At 39.1% G+C, this 15,000-nt stretch overlaps 2 protein-coding genes across 4 annotated transcripts in view; one reads left to right on the top strand and one right to left on the bottom strand.

Annotated features, from left to right (window-relative positions):
- Positions 1-11: 11 nt before the first annotated feature.
- On the bottom strand, positions 12-12,697 carry zmp:0000001301 (uncharacterized). 2 transcript variants are annotated; one of them, XM_081709173.1, is made up of 21 exons: positions 12,496-12,697; positions 11,794-11,866; positions 11,643-11,685; positions 11,237-11,315; positions 11,068-11,156; positions 10,314-10,460; positions 10,026-10,077; positions 9,520-9,620; positions 9,224-9,309; positions 9,008-9,089; positions 8,822-8,907; positions 8,468-8,555; positions 8,336-8,384; positions 7,998-8,085; positions 6,563-6,663; positions 6,235-6,319; positions 5,927-6,031; positions 4,197-5,631; positions 556-718; positions 381-467; positions 12-289 (listed from the first exon to the last, which is right to left on the bottom strand). In XM_081709173.1, the coding sequence occupies exons 1-18, from the start codon at positions 12,555-12,557 to the stop codon at positions 5,527-5,529; spliced, it is 1,521 nt and encodes a 506-aa protein (XP_081565299.1). In that variant the 5' UTR covers positions 12,558-12,697; the 3' UTR covers positions 12-289; positions 381-467; positions 556-718; positions 4,197-5,526. The 2 variants fall into 2 exon arrangements, with proteins under 2 accessions (XP_081565299.1, XP_026859229.2); XM_027003428.3 differs by having other exon boundaries at positions 381-718.
- Positions 12,698-13,240: 543 nt separating this feature from the next.
- Positions 13,241-15,000, top strand: part of LOC113573316 (solute carrier family 71 member 2a) — an 8,505-nt gene continuing 6,745 nt past the window's right edge. Inside the window, exons 1-3 of one of the 2 annotated variants that reach the window (XM_081709172.1) lie at positions 13,241-13,571; positions 14,720-14,818; positions 14,916-14,978. In XM_081709172.1, coding sequence (XP_081565298.1) covers positions 13,491-13,571; positions 14,720-14,818; positions 14,916-14,978 — 243 coding nt within the window. In that variant the 5' untranslated portion in view covers positions 13,241-13,490. The remainder of the gene's footprint in view (positions 13,572-14,719; positions 14,819-14,915; positions 14,979-15,000) is intronic. The other variant, XM_027003503.3, reaches the window with a different exon arrangement.

The following is a 15,000-nucleotide window of genomic DNA, read 5'->3' on the forward strand; positions in this document are numbered from 1 at the left end:
AAAGCCACCCTGATACGGGGAAATTTGTTTGGCTGCAAAAATAGCTGACTGGATTCCTTAAACTTGTCAATGACAACGTAAGGCATAAGTTACTTTAATAGTGTATCAAAATGTTTGCACTCTCATACACACACCCCTATAAAGATCACTCGTCAAAACCCATACTGCAGTAGTAAAATAAATATTTAATAAAATTGCTCAAAGTTGCAGTATGTTTATTGTTTAGTATTAGAAACTTACTTGTGTGAATTCTTTTTCTTCATCATATTTGCAGAGACACCAGCATGTCCTTAAATAACAGAATCACAGAAAAATACAAATTTCACAGAAAAAAGTTCCCCAATGAGCAGAATGACAAACCAAACCAGAAACACTTTTACCCGCATCAGCTCTGGCTCTCTGGCCCGCGTTCTTCCCGAATGGGGTCTTCATTCATCTGGATGTAGGGGAGCAGCCCCGCTGCCGGACTAGGGTGAAAATATCAATTGTAACCCCTCTGATGAACAAAAGAGTAAAATGAGGAGGGTAGGTTCAAACTAAAGGGGGCCAGATTACAGTGTGGGAAAGTGCTGTCATATATTCCAAGGGTTTAACCCTAGCAGAGTGGAATGTGCGATTCTTGGTTTGGAGAGGACGACTGGATCATCAGAAGCCCATCCAGGGCTTGGCCAGCAGATGGCTATCCAGGCTCTTACTTTTGGGGAAGGGCTTCAAAAACCTGTGAGGAAAACAAAACACACACACAAAAAGGAACATTTATTTTATCCTCAACACTGAAATAAAACTTATTTCAAAAGGAAATGAACTTGATAACTAAATGTACTTAGCAAGACCCACCAAATCAAACTAGTCCCCTTCTGAATCAGTTCAATTCATCTAAATCTTTCACCCATAATGCTCAAAGGAACATGTTCTGTACATTTCACAGTATGTTTGTGTTTGCACTTCTAAAGTTAGATGTGCTGCTGAAATCACATTCCAAATATGTCCACTGTACACAGAATAAGCAAAGTAGTTATGCTAAGATTGTTTAATAACAGAATCAAATGTAATCTAATATCTTGCCTGGGACTATTTTACAACCGTGTGCTAACTTGAATGTTGTGCACAGGGACGTGTTGCTAAGCTTTAAACCATTACTTCAAGTAGACTGCATATAGAACTTGAACATTGATCAACACATGCAGTGTACCTTGAAAGCTGATTTTCACGGACAGGGTGTAAATCATACTTCCTCAGACCCAGGCATAAGGCCACAAGTAACTTAATTTGTTAAAGCTTGCAAGATAGCCATCAAACTAACACGTAAATGATAGTTTCATGTTTAAACCTTTGGATGTTAAAATATTCTTTAACAATTCACATAATAATCTGACAGAATTAACTGTGAAAATCAATGGTACTATTTCACTTCCAAAACACACAGGCAACCACTAGCAGTTTTAAACTTAGTGAAACATATGCTGCTTATGTGTGCATCTTACCATGAACTGACATATGTGATGAAAATGGGATTAAGAAATCCCTTACAGTGCTGTTTTTTAGTCTTACTGATTAGAAAGCCTTCTCTCTCTCTCTCTCTACATGGTGGCCACAAACATTCAGAGTTACTCAGTAATTGGATCAGACAAGCATCGACATGACACATACATTATTTAGTCAGCTAAATTGGGGGCATTACGTAACACATCAGGATCATTCTACATGATTCTACAGGATCATTCTAGTTCATTGCTAGTGCAGTGTTACCTTGTTACAAAATCACACAACATAGACAAAAACATAAAATGGTGGCCATGTAGTTTGTTTTTCCAGGTCATCAATTCTGAATGTCATATCAAGTACAGCTGGTTAAGATTTTGCGTTACAAGTTACCGTGAGCAACCAACAGTGCTCAAACCATTAAACCTTAAGAATTATAGAATGACCAGTCTGAGACAGAGGACTTCTGTTCTGATGGGGAGAGATAACATTAGTACAGAGTACATCCCATCAGCAAAATGTCCTGTCAGAGAAATAAAACTGCATTAGGGTCTGGAAAGAATATTTTCACTAAGCCAATTTGCTCAAGATAAAAGAACACATTTCACAGACAAGACTGAAAATGCACACAATATGCAGGATTATGACCCGAGCCTCAGTGTCAGCTGTCTTTAGCTCTCTGAAAAGCATGTCAAAATGTCACTGGCACTACTGACCACAGTTGTGCAGTAGTTTCCAAAGAACCATGACTGGCAATGCAAAGTATCAGTAATCAGGCAAAATATCCATCAGAAATGCTTTACCACAGGATTCCCAAACTCCGATCTGCAGATAAACTAAAAACAGCCGCATACATCTCGTACATTTGTTTCTACTCATTTCCTTTCCCGAACAAAACCAAGTCTGCATGTAATTATGCTGCTAATGGCTATGGCTAATTGATCAGTAACAACACACTCACATTAATGCATTACGTAATGTTCATAGAGCAAGAATGCGAATAGTCAGGGTCTTAATGCTGGAATAAGATCAGTAAATCAAACTTTAAAACTTTCAGATGAAGGCTTTGTTTATACAATCTGATGGCAGCAGATTCAGGCTTAGACATCTATGGAAATGGGATACAAGCTGTTCACCATCACCCACCATCAGTTATCTACAAGAACATTTGTACACTTTCAATGGCTTCAGTCGTTATTTCCTTCAATGGACTCCATGACATAATCGCTAACGACTGGCCTGTGGTTTAACAGTTCATAAAAGCCAATCCACTTGAAGAGATATATATATATATATATATATATATATATATATATATATATATATATATATATACCCAATCTTTTGATTATATATTAAATTACTACGTTGCATTACGTTAAATCACAGTAAAGAAATCCAATAAATAAAAAAATAAAAAAATTAAAAAATCATGGTTTCTGAGAAGGCCACATGTTTCCTGTACATGCTAGACGTGGACAGGGCCTGCGTAAACCTGCGCTGCTGCCGTAATTGATCAATTAATCCTGTAGAGGTGCCCTACAAAACGCTCAGCGGACCGTCGTGAGACACTAATTAACTGGCGCGGCTCCCCCGCCCCCTTGGAGCGAAACATGGTTTCCTACGAATGATTCATCCCGTCGTATGCAATGGTTTCAGGGTGCAATCTGACCCAGTGTTTCAGGCCGGTGTTTCTGACTGTAGCCATCCAAGAACGAAGAGGCGCTCACCTTAAATTTCAATTTGGCGAAAGCGTTCAACAATGCAGTAAGATCAGTTGGCCGGATTGCGTTTCAGTGTTGCCCGCAAAAGGCAAACGTGGCTAATAGAGAGCATTAAAGTTGACAAGTTACTTTACCGTCTCATAAAACGTCTGCGGCCCAACATTTGCCTCAGTTTAATTTACACAAGAGGTAAACTGGCAACTTGTTACAGAGAAAGTTTTTATAAATGTAGTGTCCTAGAAGACGACCGACGGAGGAAAAATTCAATTTGGATTACTAGCTAGCTAGCGTTAGCTAACCTTAGCTAATTCACATGAACGAAATACATTTAAATAATTCCGCTATGAAAGTTCGTTGTGGTAGAACCAGTGTGTGCAGAGGAGTTGTCTTCTTTGACAAAGACGCATACAATAAATGTCATAATTATTACAAGTGTTTAAAATCACCTGTCTGGCTTTCTAAGCTAACGTGGGCTAGCAACCGTTTAATACCAAACATTCGTCAAACGAGCGGCTAGCTAAGCTAACTATGCAGCAACGACTACCTTACCTAACCTTGTCGTCTGCGGAGGCTGTAGTCATTGTAGGGGGACCCCCAAAATACTGTTACCCACATTTGAAACAGCTAAATGGCGTCGATAAACTGCATAAGCCAACATGTCTAGCTAATAATAATAATAATAATAATAAAAAAAAAAAATCACAGACGCTAGCCAGCTATCCTACCTAACCAGCCGTGTCAGCCATGTTGCCTCACTATTATTTACAATCCCCGCAGCAGAGGAGAGCAGAGAAGCGGTCGCAGCCGAACAAAGGAGGGACTGTACCCTGCCTGACAAGAAACACATTTCAAATGAAAACACGAACGTCTGGATCAAGCCTTCAGACCACCACTGCACGCCTGAAAACCCCTTCTCTCGCCAGCAGCCTGCTCCGCGCTTCTCACGCAAGCACCAAAACACCTGCACGTTGGACGTTTTTGTCAGCTTACCCCTTTTTTTTATTGCAAATTTTTACAGAAAGCTACGGGGAAAATTCCTCTCCTGCTCTCCCCCGTCTCCTCAATCAGCCACCGTTTGATGAGCATAGGCGGCCCCAACTGCGGCCGAGCCTTCCCCTCCCCTTCTCTCGGCTAAATAGTGCTACGCTGTCGGAGAGGTCTGGCGCAATAAACCAAGCCTTCCTGCGAAATAGTGAGACGCTGTACATTTTCCATCTTTTCCCCCCTCTGCTCTAAACTTGAGGGCACAATCGCATGTGCTTGCGCAGACACTGCGACAGGGGAGCAGGGAAGGGGGTGCCACCCCCCCCAACCCTTATTGTCTGATTTCAGTCATATTCTGTGGCAGCTCATAATTCTGTTTACATAAATAAATAAGTAAACAAATAGATATATCGCTGAGTAGCTTATCATGTATATTTACTGTAGTTTACGAAATAGAGATAATCCCTTTGTTAAAACTTGGAGAATGTGTGTGTGTTTATTCAGTCTCAACCAGCTAACAGGATAATATATATAGATAGAATGCTGTTGTCACTGTGAAGAATTCTCTGACAGTCCATTTTGTAGCAAATTTGTAGTCAGTAGAAAATGTTTCTAAAGATAAAGTGACACATTTTAAATGAATGATCATACTAGTAACAGAACGTTGCACCCAGATTGGACAAGACAAAAAATTAGAAAACATCCACTAACTAACAAAAACAACAGCATAACATGTTCATTGACGGTAATACATCATCTTTAATTTCATAGAACCAGGTTTATCATTCCATTTATTAATACTTAAACACACAAAAAAATATGCCTGAAGAAATTGCCTGAAGGTTATTTGTGACTGTGGAACATGAACTGTTTTTTTTTTTCCCCCCACAAATGTATTTATTAGCAGGATCAGTTTTTATTATGTGTTTATAAAAAGATTTGATCAAAGAAAAAATATATGGAAGACTAAATGTACAATAATGTAGCTTTGGGAGATTGACTGATTAGCAATGTCCTCTTCCATGTGGTTTTTATTAAAAATTTTTACATTTATTTTTTTGGGGTGTGGGGATCCTGAGGTTTAAAGGTAGTTTCCACATCAGTACAGCCAGAAGTACACACACACTGTCAGACTACTTTTGTTTGGTTACATAAGGCAAATTTACTGTTCAACAAAACTAATAGTAATTATGCAAATATAAGATCCGTGTGTGCATGCATGTCTACTGTGATTAAAATGCAGAATGAGAACTAAACACACAAAAATGACAGTAAAGAAGTGCAACGGAAAACAAAACTCGGCCCCTCTCCTTCGGTTGCCATGGAGACAGTGTCTTCACATGCCTTTGAACTGCTGCATAATGGACAGGAGGTGCTCACTGCGTTTTTGGATGTTACATTGCTCTTCTTTCAGCTTCTCCTGCTCATGAAGCACTTCCTCCTATAAGGAACATTGACCCCTGACCACAGTCACTGGTTTATGGTATTCTTTATTAGAATGAATATTAGCTAAAACTATTTTTGAACTGGTACATTGCACCATTTATCATCATTCTTATTCTTTTGTTGACAAATGATTGATAATTAGTTAAGTATGAGGTTCAGCAAAGTATGGTGTAGGATATTCACTGGGGCAGAGATGTGTCTGCCTAGTGAGACGTTGGAACATATAAATAGTAACCCTCCTGTGAAACATGGCCTGAGTGTATACTGAGGAACTGTTTGTGGTCACACACCCTGAGTTTACACAGCTCCTTCCTCTCCTTGTCGTTTTCCTCTGCTCGAGCTTGAAGCCAGGCCTCATTCTGAGCTTTGTGCCTCTCCAGCATTTCCTGAAGTTCCTGTTCAACAAGAACCACAAGCCCAACTTCCTTCATCCACTGTATTAAGACAACATAAACAAAATATAAAATATACGAAATATAAAATGTATGTTTTGAGAGAAAAATGCTAATCAAGTAAAAATTATTTGTTCAGGATAATTAGAAGTAAAGTTGTTTCAGGTACGTAGTTACACAGATGAACACAAATTAATACAGCACACCTGTGTCTGCCTCTGGTGAGATTCATCGTAAGCCTGTCTTTCACACTGCAGTGCTTTTCCTGCTTGTGAAAGCTCTAACCTTTCCCTATTTCCAGAGAAGAAAACAAACAAAACCAAACAAAAAAAAAGTTTATTAGCAAAAAAAAAAATATCTGCAAGTTGCTAGATATTACTTCACTTGTAGTTTGGCACACGGATGAACCTTTTAGGAAAATCTCACATTTCACTAAGTTTGTCTCCTCACCAAATACTTACTAATCTATTAACTGTCTCATTTATTTTTCTTGAGTTTGTCATCCACCCAGTGTATTTGTATCTGATTCAGTACCTGTCTAGTTTTCGGAATTCCTCATCTAAAATTGTAAAAGCTTTCTGGATCATGTTCACGGCCTCATCACGAACCATGGTGAAATCCCGAAAAGCTGTGATCTAGACAATGCAAAGCACTGGTTTTAAAATATGTTCAATTGGTCTTCCTGATGGAGACAAAATCAAAATATTGCTGATACTGCTCAGGATGCAATTAAGATTATACTGTAAAGAGCGCAGACCAAGGAAAAGCACTTTCAGACTCCCATATACACACACTGATCAGTCATGACATTAAAACTACTTGCTTTTGTGCTTGTGTAGATTGTGTAGGTCCCCACCCAAAGCAGCTCTGACCCATCAAAGCAGCATGGACTCCGCAAGACCTCTGAAGGTGTCAACTGGTATCTGGTACCAAGGTGTTAGCAGCAGATCCTTTAAGTCCTGTAAGTTCCTCGATGGAGGCCTCCATGGATCAGAATTGTTTTTCCAGCACATCCCATAGATGCTCAATCGGATTGTGATTTGGATATTTTGGAGGCCAAGTCAACACCTTGAACTCTTTGACATGTTCCTCAAACTATTCCTGAACAGTTTTTGCAGTGTGACAAGGCATATTATTCTGCTGAAAGAGGCCACTGCCCTTAGTGAATTCCATTGCCATGAAGGAATGTACTTGGTCTGCAACAATGTTTAAGTAGGTTGTATGTATCAAAGCAACATTCACATGAATGTCAAGATCCATGGTTTCCCAGCAGAACAGCCCCAGCAGAACAATGCCAACTGCCTCTGCTGCCTTGCCTTCTTCCCATAGTACATCCTGGTACCATCTCTTCCCCAGGTAAGTGACACATGCACACAGGCACTCAAATGTTATAAAAGAAAGCATATTTCATCAGACCAGGCCACCTTTTCCCATTGTTTCATGGTCCATCTTTGATTCTCATGTGCTCATTGTAGGCACTTTTGACAGTGGACATGGGTCAGCATGGGAACTATGCCCGGTGCAACAAGCTGTGATGCATTGTGTGTTATGACACCTTTCTATCATAGCCAGCATTAACCTTTTCAGCAATTTGAGCCTTGGGCATCCCACACCCTGTCGCAGGTTCACTAGTTGTCCTTCCTTGGACCACTTTTGGTAGTTACTAACCACTGCACATCAGGAACACCCCAAAAGACCTGCTGTTTTGGAGGTGCTCCGTTGTCTACCCATCACAATTTGGCCCTTGTCAAAGTCTCTCAGATCCTTTCACTTGCACATTTTTTTTATGCGTCCAACACATCAACTATTAGAACTGATTGTTCTTGATTGCTGCCCCCTGACAAATACAACTGTAATGAGATAATTAATGTTATTCACTTCATTTATGGTTTTAATGTTGTGGCTGATCGGGGTGTAATAAGAAACCATTATCTAGTTCCTTATTACAAGCAATCACAGCTGTAGTCACCTGTGTTGACTCTGATTTCTCTGTCCTCATGGTTAATGGAGGCTCACTCAGTTCATACTTCACGTTGGGAACTTTTGTTGGCACAAAGCTAAAAAAATGCACACGTGTATTCAATTTATATAACAGAAGAGAGCTTCCACATGAAACTAAGAATGAAACTAGATCTTCATGATCATATTTGCATAAAAAAGAAGGATTATGGTTTCACTTCCAGATAATGACATCATGCTACTTCTAATGACTATCATGATGCCATTAAAGGTTTGTAATGAATCTAAAGCAGATAAAGCAATTTATATGGTTTGAACTGTATGGTTTGATTTTGAAAAGTCGCCTACCCATTACTGACTCCCTGAAGTCCAAATTCAGACAGAATCTCCTTCATGACTATATAATAAATGTGAATAAAGAAATCAACAATGATGCCAGATATTTCCTGTTTGGCCAGTAGCATAGTGATTGCCTCTTACCTGGCTGTCTCTCTGATGGATTGATTAATTTCATTATCTTCAAATCGTTGAATTCCTGTTCTTCATTTTTTCCTCCAAACACATACATCTATAAAAGAAAAATAAGACAGCTGTATTCAACAATATCCACTGACTGCCAAGCCTGTGGGTATTATTTTAAGCCCTGTACAATGCAATCTAATTAGCTATCTTTCTTTTTCAATGAGGTGTACTCGATAAGTTAAATCAGGTTTTGTTGTGCCAGATTGGAATGAACACCTATGAACTCTGACATCGTGGGTGGTCTAAGTGCCTCTGACTTAAGTTTAATACATGCTTTGCAACACACTCAAAAATGCATGTGAAAAAACTTACATGACTGTGAAGAATGAAGGCTGTGTGACCATGGCGCCTTGATGGGGGAATTCCCACATACAAGGGTACCTTCCATTTCATCTTTGCTGGGGGGAGCATGAGACAGGGCGGACCAATGAAGTCACTTTGGCAACTGCTCAGTTAGCATTGAACACAACAGTTAAGTGCACATCTCCAGAGCCTTACCAATGCTTAGCTTGTGAATTTCATTGCTTGAAAAGACAGTTCCATCAGTGCTGGTGACTGCCCCTCCAAACAAGTAAATATCCTATGTTAAACAAACAGCATATGTATGTTGCATCACTAACTTCCATCATTAAAGGCAAATGAGGACAACGGTCACGACCCTGATGTGAGCCGAGTTTTTTTGCGGTTTACAGGGGAATGGACCATATTCCAGACCTTGTCATGGTGAGCCGTAAATGACTGACCAGCACAGGAGAGGGGGGACTCGCCCTTAACATCACATTTCTGCCAATTGAGGGTCTCTATGGAAGAGCATAGTGCGTCAAGTCAAGTACCACAGATTCAGGAAGCATCTGGTCTGGAACTGAGCAAATTCCCAGTGTTTATTGATATGGACATGATCAGTGAGCCATTTCATACATCAATCTCTTCCCTTACACTTTAATGTAGAATAAGTCTGTGATGTTAGAAGAATGGCACCTCTGGCAAATCATTCACTTCTTGTATTTTACCTGTATTTAGAATGTGAATGTCTTGTTGGTAGGACCCATCGCCTCCACATCCACCAAACAAGAAGATCTGCTCATTGACGACAGCACATGTGTGGTTATATCTACGAAAGAGATGTTCATAGTGACATGGGAAGGAAACACTGTGGAGTGCAGTGGGACAGCATGGTGGTGTCTGGAATGATGACCCTAATTCTGAGCCAAAGTCAAGAAATAGAGGCAGAATGGAAAATGGATGGTCCCCGATTACATTTTCACATGAGGTCACTAAGTAAATGATCCTCACTGCCAGGACGCCATGACAACGGCTTGCACACACTGTACCAATGAACTGATTACCCAATGTGTCCAGTGTGGGACATTGCACTGCAAAGTAGCTAATAAATCTGATTTGAATTATAATGTACCTAAACAAACTCAACATATGCAGATTACCTTTAACAGAGGATATACAGTCTGGCTCAAAACTTGGAGTCTATGAACCGTAGCTGCTGTCTTTGGGATTTTACCTTGCAGATGGTAGGGCTCCAGTTGCTTTGATAGGTGTCCAAATCATTGACACTAAATAAAAAGATTTTGCAAAACTTTGGACATATTGAGAACATCACTAACTCTAACTTCCCAAAGGATCATCTTCTTTGTAATGCAATTATACTGAAGTATACTGCATTAATCCTATATACTGTACTAAGGCTTGAGCTAACCTGCATTCATGTCAACCTGTGTAGGCTACCCCTTTATCTCTATCTGATGAGGAGCTTATGCATTCCAAACACACAACTGTCTATTTTACTGACCTGTGTTGAACATCATGAGATTGTCTGTAGGTCTTCCATCCAGAATTCCTCCATACACATATATATTATCCCCCAAGGCTGCTGAGCTGTGTCTCAGAGACTTCAAAGCTACACCACCAGTCTTCAGCTGCTCCCATCTCAGTGTCACTGAGTATGAGAAGGCCCAGTGTTATATTAAAACATGTAAACAGTAATATTATGCTGTAAATGTAAATTATGCCTACAATCCAGATTGTGCTATGAATAAAGTACTGTTTTTTTCTAAACAAAACAACATTCTCATCAATGACAACAACAAACAAACAAACACAAAGTGCAGAGTGAAGGAAAAAAAAAAACCTTTGCATTTATGGTGTCTCTTTGAGAAAAGAGGCTAAATCCTGAATCTTGAATATAACCAAACTGGGAGGCACTAACAAAGGGATTCAGTTAAAAGGCACTTATAGCACCTACCTAAAATCTTTACCTCAGCAGTTTCACACCAATTTACACCACTGGTCTTATATGACTATCATATAATTTTAACAATTGACTTACTGCTACTGGACAACTCAATGTCTTGGATGAATGAAACCTTCATAGACACACCCTAATAAAGATATATTAGCGACAACACATTGGTTAACCAGTAGTTTTATGTATGACCTCCACAGAATAAAGGTCTTTTATCAGACGGTCTACCTTAATGCCTGGCATGCAGCTTTGTTACAGTACCCTTTTTCTGATAGTATTGTCAAGACACAAAGCTGCTCACCAATGTCAAAACAATAAACCCCTGGGAGACATTCTTCTGCTTGAGGATGGCTGGAACCTCCAAATAAGTACAGTTTTCCTTTGACAACACTGTGAAGAAGAAACAACAAACCTGAGCTTTAACATTGTCACAGGTAAGGCATGTACACTCATAATGTTTTTATGTTTACCAAAGTGTGTGCCCCTCTCTTTCTGTGGGTACAACTCCATTCTGAGGCATCATCTCCCAAGTTATTCGAGTGGGAGTAACTTTAAAAAAAAAAAAAAAGAAAGAAAAAAAATCACTGTTAATAACTAATTATTTTGATTTATTTTTCTTCATGTTTATATAAAGTCTAAATGGGGAGTGATTTTCAGTTCAAAATGCATTAGGTCCAGGTCTCTGCCTGTCACATGTCCCACTAATCTGGTGGACATTCGTACACACCCAGACTACTAAATTGTGCTTTTATTAGGTGCACCATTTATTCTGTTGTCTTTATCTTAAAAGAAAGCTATATATTGAATAACAAGTAATTGAAACATGAAAATGCAGTTGCTAGGGTCAGTCACATTTGTTTATTCACAAATGTTTACCTGTAATCATGTAAAAATCATTCAGATATACAGATCTGGCTTCCTGAAGAGAATACAAATAAATATAATTCACCAATTATAGTTATGGTTATGCATATGTTGAAACGTGTTCAAGTAATAACATGTATTAGTGATGTTCTGTGTTACATGCCTCAGAGTATATGGTTGACACTCCTCCATACAAGAAAGCAATGTTTCCTGCCAATGCAATGGCGTGCCCATGCCTGGATGTAAACATGGGAATGTTTAATGTGCAGGTGTGTTTAGTGTTATTGAAACAACAAAGTGTTACTAAAACAGTTTGAAGGTGCTCAATGTTTGTGTCCAAACTTTACTTCTTTATTTTTGTTCAGAAACTGTGAGGTTAACATGACTAACTGACAAAAGCTCATACCCACAAAGTAACACAGAACATACTGCATGTCATCTTACATTTGTCTCACCTTATGTCAAGTTGCTCAATAGTCAAAAATACATTTATAGCTTATGTGGTTTCTTGCACTGTATGACAGAGGTTAATGTTATTTGTATACATGAACAAAGTACAAACAAAATTCTAGCTTCAACATGGCTATCTTTAGCTATGTGATGTCTGTTAGACAATAGCATGTCAAACACTGACAGACAACACAAGCACGTTTGACCTGTTTGAGAAATGTGTGATGATGAAATGCACTTTGCAAAATGCTACTTAGTGGGCCTAAGCACCTTTTACAGAAATGCAGCCTCGTAGCTACAGAGGAAAACTAAAGAAGCAAAAACTGAATACCAAACATAGCATAGCTGCTTGGGGTAGGGGGAAATTAGATTTTTAAATTAAAAACAAAACTTTCCTTTAAAGATATTATCTCACCTTGGACTGGGTGGCACTCCTTCAATCTCCTTTTCAACCCAATGTCCACTTGCTAGTGCCATTTTGAGTTCTAAGAGAATTCCCTTAAACCTATATCCTTTTTTGCTCAATGTACTGTTTTAAAAATGTAGTCTGAATAGTAAAAAACAAAAAGGATGCATCATGTCATAGACATCCCAGTGGCTCATAGGAACATATTCATTTACAGATCTCTTGTGTGCCTGTAAAATGAGAATACCTGTTGCTTAGTGATAGTGGTAAACAAGCTGTTCCGGTCACCTCACAAGCAGGTGGAAAAAGTTAATTTGCACAACCATTTGAAATTGCTCTAGTAATTATTGCCCTATAATCTTCCAGTGTTGCAAAAGCAAATTCCCATTGATGCATGATGATATAGCAATAATCCTGATAACAGATGCTAGTTGCAAATATGTGCCAGTATGTCAGCATCATCTGTGAACTTCCACTGTATAAAAAATTATAAAAAGGGGGAAAATATTTTAAAATGTAATCTTATTTTTTGGGTCTGTTTATATTAAATATTTACACCTACCCACAGATTTAATTAAACTCCCATCAGAAGGATTTCAGGCATTAATCTGGAATAACCCTGGGAACATACTCTAAAATGGGGGGAAAAAAATCAGAACAAGAATAGATTAGCTCACGCAACTCTTCACAAAACTCCCACGCTATCTCTGGCCTGCTGCTCAATAGTTGACCGTTTATTGCAGTCGCACGGGTGCGCTGTTACCACCGAAAAGATCTTGACTCAGTCTACCGGGTGATAATCCGGAATTTAAAACTGTACCTTCATTGCTACCTCAACCTTCTCGACTTACAGCCTCTATTTAAGTGATTTACCGAAGCGGTAACAAATCTGTATTTTTAATTAGCCTGTCTGGGCTGAACAAAGAGTCATCCTGGAAGGAGCGGCAGTACCGAAGATATGCACACAACATGGTTTTTATGTGGCTCATATAAGATGTGAAGAGATGGCCCAGGTGGGGAAAGAACCTCAACAGACCAACCGTGTCGTGCTGGTTAAGAGAATAATGATGAACGATGACAACCCGGTAAGCAAATTTAACAGGTTCTTAATCTTACAAGGATGTGTTGCCGATGTTACTGATAGATTAAATAGCCAGGTTAGTTAATAACGTAGGGCTGAGGTAGCTGGCTAGCCTGTTAGCTAACGCCACATCGTCGGCTCGTGCAGCAGTGCGGCTGCTCGTTCATCCGTTATTACCGTTGCTGAGCTCGTGGAAATACTAGCTAGCTAGCTTAGCTAACGCGTAGACATGTTAAGTATTGGGAGATTTTGGACATATTTAAATAATATCTAGCTATGTTATTTATTCTTGTTATAAGCACTGACGAATAAACATGTGATTACTTGAACGTTTACAATTCATAAGTTAATGGATGTCGTTAGATCGCTAGCTAGCTGGTTGGATAACTAGCCCCCTCCGGTCACCATTTTGAAACTTTGCTCAGAATGGCAAGCTTAGGTGGTTATCTGTATGTCAGAAAACTGACACTTGTAAGATTTATTTACAGATGATGTCCGGTTATGTTCAATAAAATGTTATTTATTTAAGGCATTCAAAATAAGATGGCGAAAATATAACGGATGTTTTAATTATGCGCTGTCCTTTCAGCAGTAGCATGGTAGGGGTTCACAGTATTACATAACACACTGTTAGCAATGAGCTCATTGCTGTGTGAGCGCTATTTTTGTTTTCAGGGAAACAACTGCCTCATGAAATCAAGAATTCAATTTAAAAATTAAATATACATACAATAACCAGTTAGCTACGTTTCATCCCATCGTGACATAGTTATCTAGACAAGTTGGCTGTGATGCTGTTGACATTGCATTCTTGCTGAGCAGGCGTTATGTTTTAAGTCATAACATTTCAAACTGCGGGCATATAAATATTTTTCACTTGCATGCAAAGTTCTTTACCGTTAACGTATCTAATCCTTGACCATTTTCTAAAAATGAGTCTTTTTTGAGGATTGAACGTTTCAGCGCTTTCGATCAGTTAGGCTAGGGACAAGACTGCAGCAGTACCTTTGGTTGTCAGTTGTTAATCACAACAGCTGTTCTCCAAAGACAAGTCATCATTTCACTATCAAAACAGATGGCATATGAGTATTTAGTCCTACAGAGTAATGCAAATTGTCATTGAATTGTTGATAATTGGTGTTCATGTCTCAGATGCAGCAGGGAATTGGGAAGCCCAGTGTCTATCATGCAGTTGTTGTCATCTTCCTTGAGTTCTTTGCTTGGGGACTGCTTACAACTCCAATGCTTACTGTAAGTCTCACCCTCCTCTTCCCTTCTCTCTCACATTACTTACATACATTGTAGTTTACACTTTGCCAACACACATACGTGTTTTTTTTTTCTTTAGGTTTTACATGAAACATTCCCACAGCACACGTTCCTGATGAACGGCCTCATTCAGGGAGTGAAGGTGAATTTTAAGTGTGTGACTT

Source organism: Electrophorus electricus, unplaced genomic scaffold, assembly GCF_041902795.1.
Source record: "Electrophorus electricus isolate QZ-2024a unplaced genomic scaffold, ASM4190279v1 Scaffold317, whole genome shotgun sequence".
Taxonomy (NCBI): domain Eukaryota; kingdom Metazoa; phylum Chordata; class Actinopteri; order Gymnotiformes; family Gymnotidae; genus Electrophorus; species Electrophorus electricus.